Source organism: Scyliorhinus canicula, chromosome 11 (genome assembly GCF_902713615.1).
Source record: "Scyliorhinus canicula chromosome 11, sScyCan1.1, whole genome shotgun sequence".
Lineage (NCBI taxonomy): Eukaryota > Metazoa > Chordata > Chondrichthyes > Carcharhiniformes > Scyliorhinidae > Scyliorhinus > Scyliorhinus canicula.
In genome coordinates this window covers 127,295,622-127,308,360 of record NC_052156.1, presented here as the reverse complement: position 1 = coordinate 127,308,360, position 12,739 = coordinate 127,295,622, and the positions used below count along the sequence as shown (strand labels likewise).

At 43.0% G+C, this 12,739-nt stretch overlaps 1 protein-coding gene across 3 annotated transcripts in view; it reads left to right on the top strand.

Moving 5' to 3' along the window:
- The window catches only part of c11h12orf4 (chromosome 11 C12orf4 homolog), a 70,344-nt gene that overhangs the window by 31,830 nt on the left and 25,775 nt on the right, over positions 1 to 12,739 (top strand). For 2 of the 3 annotated variants that reach the window (XM_038811356.1, XM_038811357.1), the window contains exons 9-11: positions 5,445 to 5,573; positions 6,111 to 6,185; positions 11,200 to 11,402. In XM_038811356.1, the coding sequence (XP_038667284.1) occupies positions 5,445 to 5,573; positions 6,111 to 6,185; positions 11,200 to 11,402 (407 nt within the window). The remainder of the gene's footprint in view (positions 1 to 5,444; positions 5,574 to 6,110; positions 6,186 to 11,199; positions 11,403 to 12,739) is intronic. The other variant, XM_038811358.1, reaches the window with a different exon arrangement.

Genomic DNA, 12,739 nt, shown 5'->3' with positions numbered 1-12,739 from the left:
GTATTAATAAATATATAAACGTATTATGGGAGTATACACTTCCTATAATGCTTGAAGTAACTGTGACTAGCAAAGGTTTTCCAAAATATTGACCATGGTAGCTGCTAACATAGAACAAACAACCATTCTCAAATCACCAAATGCAGGCCTCAGCAATACTAAGAGATGCAACAACAATAGTAATAACTTGTATTCATATAATGCCTTTAACATCATCAAATTTCCCAAAGAACTTTATAGGAGCATTATAAAACAAATTATTCCCTTCACCATGCAAGGAGATGTAAGGATGTGTGGATATATCATTGGAAACTTATCGCTGGGTCAAGTGTGACACCATGATTGCAACCAGTCTGATTCTGCCTCGGACATTTCTCAGGATGATCAGTGGAGTGAGTGGGTGGGGTGTGGATTTTGTGACAGGACCAAAGATAACGGGCTGGACTTTACAGGGGAGTGAGAGGTGAAAACAACTTGTGCACCCGCATCTCAGGAAGGAAAGTACTGCCAGTGGACTAAACTAGAAATGGGGACCAAGGTTAGAACTGTGGCATAGAATTAAGTTGGCAAGTGTTTTTAGAAGATCAGGGTAAGGCTTGCAGACTGATTGAAGCATTCTGCAAAGCAGCCAGCCAATCTGCATTTAATCCCTCCAACGTAGGGGAGACTGAATCGGGATCAGGAAAGACCATATAATCAATTGAAAGAAGTATAAGTATACTGTCAACTAGATTGACCATATCATCCTTAACAGCAAAAGGGGGCGATCTCTACGGAATGGGAAGGTCTATCATAGGGCAGATGTCAATATTAACCACTACCTGTGATAGCCAAGGTGTAAGGGTCCTTCCTGTTGATTCCCTTATTTCCCCTTTATTTTTGCCATTATCATTTTTAATCCATGGATGGTTAATGGACATGTATCTTTAAATCAAGCAGGAGAGAGAATGAGGAATTCAAAAGTTGCAATATAGAACACTCTGCTAGCATTGGACAACAGAATTCAGACTCTGTGGCAAGCCTGTGACATTTCCTCAAAGGACAACCTGCCCATTCCAGGTGTTAGCCTGGTACACTCCCTGAACTGCTTCCAACGCATTCACAACCTTCCTTAAATAAGGTGACCAGTACTGTACACAGTACTCCAGATGTGATCTCACTAGTGCCGTGTATAACTGAACCGTAACCACTGATAGAAATTGGCTTTCTAGTTAGCTGTAGATGATACAGGTAAATGGTTTAATTGAGAACTCATTAACAGTAATTAACTAAATCATATTAACCATGAGAGTGAGAAAAGCCGAATAGCTGGGAACATTCTGCAAGTTGCTTGAGACTTGTTTAAGATTGTAAGAACCGTGACGTCAAATAGCTAAAAGACCCCATTGTGTAAAAGAATGACCAGTTCCATTTCTATGGTAACAACCCATCTGGGGAGATGAGTCCTAGCGAAGAATGTGTTTTTCGCAGGCGATGGTATGGGAAAGTTTGTACCAATATATTTAAATATATATCTCTTACATTGATGGACAGGCAGTTTGGCCGATTTGAGTGAATTATAAATTAGTTAAAGTCAATCACAACTGTAAAGAAGGCGAAACTTTTAAAATAATAATCTTAAGAATCACTTGTCGGGATGGAAAAATTCATTCCGGAATCACACTCTATCTCTCTATCTCTTTCTGAAACCTATTTTCTTGCTTGCTTTTGCTAAATCGTCATCTTTCTTTTGTTTAAACCATTCAGTCATTTTATGCTGTATATTATGATTTGAAGAATTACCACGATCTGTATTTAAAAACTCAACCACTGTATTTGCTAAAGACAATCAATCTGACTAGCTTGCTAAAGGGCTAGGCGGAATTCTCTTAAATGTTGTATTGAAAATAAAGTTACCAGTGGGGACACGCTCCCTATCCTTCATTCGGGTAGTTTTCCCCAAAACTCTTTTTATATCTTCAAGGGACCCTTGGCCCTTGGGGGTGTTATATTTTAATTCAATTTCCGTATTTGCGTTGGACAATTCAAAGTGTCGATTAATACAAGATTTAAGATCTCCGAACATATCATCAGTGGGCACGTCTGGTGGAGCTCGGCCCCCCCTTTGAGATTGTGGGAAGCTCATCTCCACCCTTGGAAGCAGGGACATCTGATTTAACATGCTCACATGTAGGGGAAGTACTCCGGTCGCACTTTGGAGAAGTATTGAACAACTCCTTGTCCTCCATTACTCTTCTGAATAGGTTTCTGACCCGGGCCGCAAATTGAAGACTCTTATGAGTCGTAGGTCATAATACGTATACCTGTAGCGCCGTACCATATATACCAAATTACACCGATATAAGACGTCTGATAATAGATTTGCACCCTCATCCAATTGCACAGTCTTTTCTTTTGAGGTTCTTTTGTTGCTGGGGGGGAAGTTTCACGAGCCATTGCAGCTTGAGACTTTAAAGCGGTAAAGATGATTTCTTACTCAGTCCCACCGATCTTCAGATCAAAGTGAAAAATCAGTCTTCCAGTCTGCGATTCTGCCTTCAAGTCTTGTCGTTAACGATTCGGTATCTCTTGTCAACGGCATGGTCTTCGGTAAACTTCTCCCTCCTTTCGTCTCGCAGCGCCAGTTGGCGTGGTCGGCTGCTCGCAGCGCCAGTTAGTGGATCTCTGTGTCTATTCGGAACCCTAGATATCCGTTATCCCTTCTCAGTTCCCAAATAACAGAGATCAAGTCAGTGCTTTTTGGTAAAGTCCACTGGAACTTTATTAGTCAGCTGTAGTGTCCACTGGTAACTTTTATTTTCATTACAACATTTTTAAAAATCCGACTAGCCCTTTAGCAAGCTAGTCAGATTGATTGTCTTTAGCGAATACAGTGGTTGAGTTTTAAAATACAGATCATGGTAATTCTTCAAATCATAATACACAGTATAAAATGACTTGAGTGATTTAAACAAAAGAAAGATGGCGATTTAGCAAAAACAAGCAAAGAAAATAGGTTTCAGAAAGAGATAGAGAGAGGGATTCCGGAATGGATTTTTCCATCCCGACAAGTGATTCTAAAGAAGATTATTATCTTAAGGTTTCGCCTTCTTTACAGCTGTGATTGGCTTTAACTAATTTATAACTCACTCAATTTGGCCAAAGTGTCTGTCCGTCAATTTAAGGGAGATATGTATTTAAATATATTGGTACAAACTTTCCCATACCATCGCCTGAGAAAAACACATTCTTCGCGAGGACTTATCACCCGAGACTGGTTGTTACCATAGAAACGGAACTGCCCATTCTTTCACACAATGGGGTCTTTTAGCTATTTGACATCACGGTTCTTACAATCTTAAGCAAAATGTTTCCAGCTATTCAGCTTTCCTCACTCTCATGGTAATATGATATAGTTAATTACTCTTAATGAGTTCTCAATTAAATCCTTTTACCTATATCATCTATAGCTAACTAGGAAGCCAGTTTCTATCAACCTCCCTACTTTTGCATTCAATTCCCCTTGCAATTTTGTGATTTATGTACTAAGACACCCAGATCCTTCTCCCAGATACATAAACTGAGAGAATAGTCTTTACAGAAAGTGGGGTGGGAATAAATGTGATCAGGGTGAACAACAGCGACAACAACTTATATTTATATAGCACCTTTCACAGAATCAAAGTTCCGAAGGAACTTCGCAGGAGAATCATAAAACAAAATATGGCCAAGCCACATGAGATATCAGGTCAGTGCTGGGTTAAAGAGATAGGTTTTAAGGAGTGTCTTAAAGGAGAAAAGCGAGGCAGAGGCATAGGTGGGGTATTCTGGAGCTTGAGGCCTAGATGGCTGAAGTCAAAAGTACCAAAGGTGGAACAATCATATGCTCAAGAGGCCAGAATTGAAGGGGTGTGGATATCTCAGATTGTTGTAGGACTGGTGACGATTACAGAGAAAGGGAGGAGGGAGTCCAAGGTGGGATTTGACAACATGGTTAAGAATTTCAAAATCAAGATGTTGTTTGCCCAGGAGCCAATGGCGGTGAACGAGTGGGTGATAGATGCAAGTTATTATGTGGGCAGCAGAGTTCGGATGTTCTCAATTTTACAAAGGGATGAAAATGGGAGAACAGCCAGGAATGCATTGGACTAGTCAAGTTTAGATGTAACGAAGGCATGAATGAGGTTTTCCGCAACAAATGTGCTGAGTCAGGGCTGAGGATGAGCATTGAGATGGAGTTGGAAGCGGATCTTGGTGATAGCCTGACCATGGGGATGGATGCTCGTGTTGGGATAAAATGTGATGCCAAAGTTGTGGAGCTGAAAAAAGACTTCTAGAAATCTAATGCGGTGCTCACGAAAACACACTTGATCGTGGAAAAACTCCCATTCTTAAAATCTATTCAAAGCTTTTAAATCTCCTTAAGTAGCTAATCTCTTATAAAAACAAATATCGATTCACACCCCACATCAAGGCAGCTAATTTTAATTGCCTTTTTTAAACTGTCAATCAAATGGTGAACTCGGAACCCCTTGCTGAGATAATTATAAATCTTGAAACTCAGCCAAGCATTCATAATGACATAATAGCACATGGGGAGAGGTTTTAAAAAGTCCTATTAAAACTACATGGCCAGCTGCTAATGTTATTTTTCTAACCTGAACCAGAAGGCCTGTTAATCAAAGCAGCCCAGCAGAGGTTATTCTTTAGCTCTTACTTGTAGCTGCAGCCTTTATTTTAGTTTAAAGAGCCGGGCATTAAAAAAACTTCATACTCTGACAGTTGTACAGACTAGATTTGGTCTTCAAGAGCATTTACACCTATTCCATCAATCTGTGGATAAAGGCATTGCAACAGCCAAAGTAGGGTCTGTTTGAACTTAGCACTAAGTTCATATGGCCCTGTTGAATTCCTGTTCCCTTTCTATATGAATCATGGCTCGCCGCCCCCCCCCCCCCCCCCCCCCCCCCCATTTCCCTATCAGCCAAAGTTATATTTCTGTCAGAAATGAGGGTGGGGCTTCTGCATCTGTGTCCCCCTTATCATTTGCAAAGATCTGCTGAGTCTTTCTGACTCTGTAAAAATCCAGTCCAAAGTTCCTGTCGCTTTAGCTGATGCTTTGTCTAAGAAAATATGCTGAATATTTGCATAGACTAATGCCACAGTTGTGATACAAACTGGAAAAAAGTACCTACCATTTACCAAGACAAATTTACATTGACAGAAACTTCACAATGTGAGATGTCTTTGTGACCTTCATTGCCCTGCACAGAGCATTGTACAATTGCATGTACATAGCGCAGAATTGTGTTATACATTGGGTTTAGATGTAACCAAAGTTCCATCTTGTTGATATAAATGTGGAAGAACCCATCTTTTGTAACTCCCATTTTGTAGATGTTGGTACTGATTTCATTCAGAAAATGTCAGTCTTATTGATTGCTGCATTTTTTTCTAAATGCCAGATTTTGCAACAGTTTGCCAGGAGTGCACAGATTTCCATTTTCCGAGAGTAGAACAGCAGCTTGAGATTGTGCAACAAGTTGTACTGTATGCAAGTGCTCAGCGTAACAAGAAATCAAAAGAAAGAGCTGGTAAATACAAAAGTACACTCGCAGTTGTATACTTTTTTAAAATTGTGTTTAAGTATTATATGGATGATTTATTTCTCAAATGACTTCAGTTACAAGCTTCAAACATTATCTCTTTGTACTCTTTTTTTATTTCTATGACGAACACGTACCTTTAAATCTTGAGTTTTAATTCTGAAAATCTGTAATTATTGCTAACTTTCAATATTTTTGATTGTGATGAAAAGTCAGGGACCATTCGTTTACCTTCGTTTTGTAGATGTTTTAAAGCATTCCACTCCACCCACCACCCCATCAAAGTGTCACTAACAATTGTTTGGCACAGAGGATTTCCTGCATCTGTCATGTTGATGATGTTTCATGCTGACCTATCTATAATTTTTTTTTAATGCAATTAATAGAAGCTACTACTTTTTGTATAAAGTAATGCAATTATTCTGAAGCACTGAATAATCTGTTACTTATAGAAAAGTAAATGTAAAAACAGCACATATCGGTGGCTAGTAAAATAATTAATGTCAGAATCTCTTTTCTGCATAGAGGTACCAAGTGGAAATGGGGGAAATGATGATAAGTCCAAGATTGGGGAAAGAAATCCATCAAATATTTTGCCAGGTATGTGGAACTGTCAATTGCGAATGTAATGTAAATCTGTTCAATAATCTTCTACTCCGATTATATGAGATGATGTTAATATCCTGCGTTATTGTTACAATTCAGTCCCAGAATCGCTCCATTCATCAGCACTGCAATTAGCAAAATTTTAACTGCAAGTTGCGCCATCCTTTTCATAATCAATTTGTTTGAAAGTATAGGGCGCGATTCTCCGCTGCCCACGATGGGTCGGAGAATAGCGGGAGGGCCTTCCCGACAATTTTCACGCCCTCCCGCAATTCTCTCCCCCCCCCCCCCCCCCCCCCCCCCCCCCCCCCATGGCCAGCCCATGACACAAATCGCTGCTCGCCGTTTTTTACGGCGAACAGCGATTCTCCCCAGGCCGATGGGCCGAGTTCCCAGGCCTTTACGGCCGTTTTCACGAACGCAATCACACCTGCTCTCACCGTTCGTGAAAACGGCCGCAAAGTGCCGTCCTGGACAACCATGGCACCGATTGGCACGGCCGCACCACAGCCGTGCCAAGGGTGGCATGGGCCTGCGATTGGTGGGCACCGATCGCGGGCAGCGGGTCTGATACTCGCGCACTATGTGTTCTTCCGCCGCCCCGCAGGATCAGTCCGCGGGGCGGCTGAGGGGCATGACGGCCCGCGCATGCGCGGGTTTGACGCGTCTGCGTGATGACGTCATCCGCGCATTCACGGGTTGGAGCCGCCGTGCGCGTCAGCTGCCGTGACGCTTGGCGTGCGGACTTAGCGACGGTCGCTAAGCCCGCGTTGCCGTGCTTCACGGGGCCGCGCTGCTAGCTCCGCCCGGGGGGGGGGGGGGGGAGAATCGGGTCCTGGGAGGGGGTGCGGAGGCTGCCGTGAAACACGGCCAGTTTCACGGCAGGCGTTACGACTCGCCGCATTTGCGGAGAATCGCGCCCATAGATCCTGTTATCGGTGAAGTATTTTGGGAAGCACCTCTAACTTTGGAGATCAAGCAGACTTCAATCATGAACAAGAATGGAAGCTATTAGAAAATCAAAGGTGTGTAATGCACACCTAAAAATAATCCCTCTGGGAAAATAATTTGTATTAACGGCACTTTCCTTCTTGAGATTAGACCAGCCATTCCTCAGTCAAACCATTTAATACATAGAAAGCTGTCATCCGCAAATTGTAGCTACTAAAGGCCACAAAGATAAAGCCAAATCTTCAATAGTGATCAACATTAACAATCTTGTTGAGAGTATCAAAGAAACATGTCTTGGAAAGAGTATACCATATATGTTGAAAACATATTAGTACGTATTTTTTGGACAAGTCGCAGTAAAGAGGCTGGGATAATTTAGCTTACAAAATCATAGAATTTACAGTGCAGAACGAGGCCATTCGGCCCATCAAGTCTGCACCGGCACTTGGAAAGAGCACCCTACCCAAGGTCAACACCTCCACCCTATCCCCATAACCCAGTAACCCCACCCAACACTAAGGGCAATTTTGCACACTAAGGGCAATTTATCATGGCCAATCCACCTAACCTGCACACCTTTGTGACTGTGGGAGGAATCCGGAGCACCCGGAGGAAACCCACGCACACACAGGGAGGATGTGCAGACTCCGCAGAGACAGTGACCCAAGCCGGCATCGAACCTGGGACCCTGGAGCTGTGAAGCGATTGTGCTATCCACAATGCTACCATGCTGCTCCATAACTGTTAACAATACCACACCAATCTGGGGGCAGTGGAGGCGACACAGGGGGGAAGTGGGAGGTCTGATAGGGGCACCATTAAGAGGGAACCACAGATTTGCACCGGGAAATACAGGAGGGGGATTCCAGAGCTGGCAGAGGGCGGGTATTAGACAACTGAGGGACTTGTTTATAGAGGGGAGGTTTGCGAGCTTGGGAGAGCTGGAGGAGAAATTTGGGCTCCCCCCGGGGAACACGTTCAGGTACCTCCAAGTGAAGGCATTTGCCAGACGACAGGTAGAGGGGTTCCCCGCGCTTCCCGATAGGGGGGGCGAGTGATAGGGTGCTATCAGGGGTCTGGGTCGGGGAGGGGAAGATCTCGGACATCTATAAGATTATGCAGGAGGTGGAGGAGGTACCAGTAGTGGAGCTGAAAGATAAGTGGGAGTTAGAGCTGGGGGAACAGATAGAGGACGGGACATGGGCAGACGCCCTGGAGAGGGTCAACTCGTCGTCGTCATGTGCGAGACTAAGTCTCATTCAATTTAAGGTACTGCATAGAGCCCACATGACGGGGACAAGGATGAGTCGGTTTTTCGGAGGTGAAGACAGGTGTATTAGATGTTCGGGAAGCCCTGCGAATCATGCACATATGTTTTGGGCATGTCCGGCACTGGAGGAGTTCTGGAAGGGGGTGGCAGGGACGGTGTCGAGAGTGGTGGGGTCCAGGGTCAAGCCAGGATGGGGACTTGCGATCTTCGGGGTTGGGGTGGAGCCGGGGGTACAGGAGGCGAGGGAGGCTGGAATATTAGCCTTTGCGTCCTTGGTGGCTCGGAGGAGGATCTTGATTCAGTGGAGGGACGAAAGGCCTCCAAGTGTTAACACCTGGTTAAACGACATGGCAAACTTCATCCAATTGGAAAGGATCAAATTCGCCCTGAGAGGGTCGGTGCAGGGGTTTCTCAGGCGATGGCAACCCTTCCTGGACCTCTTAGATCAGAGATAGAAACTGAGGTCGTGACAGCAGCAACCCGGGAGGGGAGGGGAGGGCGGGAGGGAGGGGGGGGGGGGGGGAGGGGGGACAACAACGAAGGAAGTACGGTAGCGGTGGTGGCACGGGCAAGGCCTGCCCGAGGACACTGCCAGAAATGATAAGTTGGTCTGACTGTCGGTTCGCCGGCGGGGGGGGGGGGGGGGGACACGCGCGAGTAGGGGGTGGGGGGGACTTTTTGTTAAGTAGGGGGGTTTGACTCTGTTTTGATACAATTTAAATTTAAATGTAGGGGGGGTTAAAATGTTTGTATTTTGAAAAATTTCTTCAATAAAAATTATTTTAAAAAAAAAACAATACCACACCATGTGGGGGCTGGAAAATACTTACCATCAATTTAGGAATGTAATGAGCCAAATTTAAGTAGTGGCCTAACTGTGCACAAACATTTATCAAATAATGATCACAACATGATTGAATTCAATGTAGCATTTAAAAATGAAAAGCACGATTCAGATACTAGAATTTTAGACTTGGGTTTGGCTGACTTTAATGGGATGAGATGGAGACTGTTCAAGGTAAACTGGGAAGACCTGTTCATGGGTCAAATGACTGAAGATCAGTGGAGAATATTTAAAGAAACATTTAACGAGATACAGAGCGAGTATATACCTCTGAGAGGAAATGGCTGCACTTCACAAAAAAAACAACCATGGACAACTAAAGAGCATAAAATTAAAATAAAGGACTTGCAGAAATGCAAAACATAGCACCGATCCGGACGAATGAGATAGATACAAAGGCCAGCATTGGGTCACAAAGCAGCCAATTGAATGCTGGCCTTAAAGGACAAAAAAACAAGTGGTTGGAAGTCATGGTCCAGCTATACAAAGCCCTGATTAGACCACACTTGAAATATTGTGAGCAGTCTTTGAAATGTCATTAGGAAATTAGGAATATCATATTCGCCTTGAAGGGACTGCCACGTAGATGTTCTAAAAATTATACCCGAGTCTAAAGATTAAATTATGAGGAGATAAATCACAAATTGGATGCATTTAGAAGATTGGGGTGTGATTTGATCAAAGTTTAAGATACTAGGGGGAACAGAATGAGTAGAGAGGGAGAAACTCCACTCGTTAGGGATCTAAACTGAGGGGCATAATCTTGTTTCATAACTTCCAGGTTACTAGAAACCCAACAGCTGAACTGTATTCTGATAAACACTGTTGTGGTCTGACCGATATGTGACTCCTGTCAATGAGGTAATGCAGTCTTTTGTTTGTTACCTTTTCTGACCCTGTTGTAGCTGAGTGCCTCAAAATGACAATATATTTAAATCTGTATGACCATTCTTTGAAGCACTGTGAAAGCAGAGCCAGCCTTCAGAAGGATAGCAGTTGATTGCTCTCAGAATATTTGTGGCGAATTTAGTGATACAGAGGACGCTAACTGAAGAACGTGGCTATGTTTAGCTGTTTGAACCTCCTAATATACTAATTCTGAAAAAAGAGACAGTTTACTCTTAACTGGAGCATACTGTCAAAAGCATGACATTCCCTTTGAGGCTTTCTTGTTCCATTGAGCAAGTGGCTCTTCAACATCCAGGTTACTAGAAACCCAACAACTATATTCTGATAGACACTGTTGTGGTCTGACAGATATGTGACTCCTGTCAATGAAGTTGATTTTTTCTTGCTCAATTAGGGGTCAGCGACAAATGGCAGGTCCAGCAAGTGACACCATTACTCATATCCACCACTGCAACTTTAACATAGCACACTGGCTCTAAAAATGAAACGCACACTTGCTTTGACAGACAGTTAGACTACAAAACCCATTCAAAGATGTTCTCCTGACTGACTATTCTACTGGATCTTGATTGCTCACAATTTAAAGCCTCAAATCTATTTTCAAAAGATTGCACATTGATTTATTAATATGTATCATGTGGTGAATATTGTGACCCAAAGCAGTATTGGACAGCACTGGTCTAAATGTTAACGTTGAACCTTTCAGGAATGAAACTAGGAAACCCTTCAACGTGCAAAGAGAGTAAAGGTTTGGAACTCTCACAAATAACAATTGATGCTTGGTCAATTGTTGCAGCAAGATTGATATGTTTTTGTTAACTAAAAGTATTAAGAGATATGGGAAAAAAGTGGATTAGATCACAACTCCACCACAATCTCATTGAATTACCTACTCCAGTTTCCTAAGATCTTTCCCATTGTCAGTTGTGGTATTCACAAATTCTATAATTTCTATAGGTGTGTATTTATAATTGAGTCATGCATAATTTAAAAAGCATGATTCTAATTGCAAGATTTCTATCTACTTCCCACAGGAGAATTTTACACCACAAGACATTCTAACCTTTCTGAAGTTCATGTTGTTTTTCACTTGTGTGTGGACGACAATGTGAGATCTAGCAATATCACAGCCCGTGATCCAGCAATTATGGGTTTGCGAAACATTCTGAAAGTCTGTTGCACTCATGATATTACTACGATAACTATCCCACTCTTATTAGTACATGATATGTCTGAGGTAAGCAGCAAAATGTTCAAAAAGCAAAGATGTACCAAGCAGTAAATTTGTCAGTCTAATATACTATGATTTTTTTTTTTTAAAAGGAATCTAGTCTCTTAATCATTTGCAAGTACAATAGTCACCTTATAAGTTTCTTATGTCTTAAGTAGAATTATGTATTAAAACAACTGAAAACCATTTTAGTAGACGTACAATGAAGTGAGGCAAGATACAAGTGAAAGCTCTTATAGAAGTATAGCAGAATAAATCATTAAATCGAGACTCGTGTCTTCACACAATGATGAGCATTTCCCCACTTTTACATACTGAATCCTAGAATCCCTATGGTGCGGAAGGAGGCTCATTGAGTCTGCACTGACCCTCTGAAAGAGCACCCTACCTCGGCCAAGCCCCAACCCTATAGCCATAACCCCAACTAACCTTTTGGACACTAACGGGTATGGCCAATCCACCTAACCGGCACATCTTTGGACTGTGGGAGGAAACTGGGGCACCTGGAGGAAATCCATGCAGACACGGAAAGAATGTCCACACAGACAGTCACCCAAGGCTAGATTGAACCCAGGTCTCTGGTGCTGTAAGGCGGCAATGCTAACCACTCTGCCGCCGCGTCACCAGCTGCTATCTTCCTTCCTCAGTACCACTTCAGGTCAAGGATCAGGTTGATACGGATTACACATTTTACACCCACACTCAATGCTGCTCCTTATTTAGAATCATAGGAAGTTTACGGCACAGGAAGAAACCAGTAGGCCCATTATGTCTACACCAGCTATAAAACAAGCCACCCAGCCAAATCTCACTTAGCCCTGCAGGTTAAAGCACTTCAGGTTATACCCGGACACCTTTTAAATGAGATGGTGGTCTCTATCTCTACTACCTTTTCAGGCAGTTCCAGATCCCTACCACCCTCTGGATGAAAAAACTTTCCTCACCTCCTCTCTAATCCTTCTACCTAGCACTTTAAATCTATGCTCCCTAGTCACTGACCACTCTGCTAAAGTAAATGGGCCCTTTTCATTCATGCCCCTCACAATTTTGTACATCTCAATCAAATCTCCCCATAACCTTTTATTCCAAGCAGAACAACCCCAGCCTATCCAATCAATTCTCGTAGCTCCAATTTTCCAGGCTTGGCAACATCCTTGTAAACATCCTCATAGAATCACTACAGTGCAGAAGCACCAACCCTTTGAACCCTACCTCGGCCCACACCCCCACCCTATTCCCGTAAACCAGTAGCTCCACCTAACCTTTTGGACACTAAGGGACAATTTAGCATGGCCAATCCACCTAATCTGCATATCTTTGGACTGTGAGAGGAAACCGGAGCA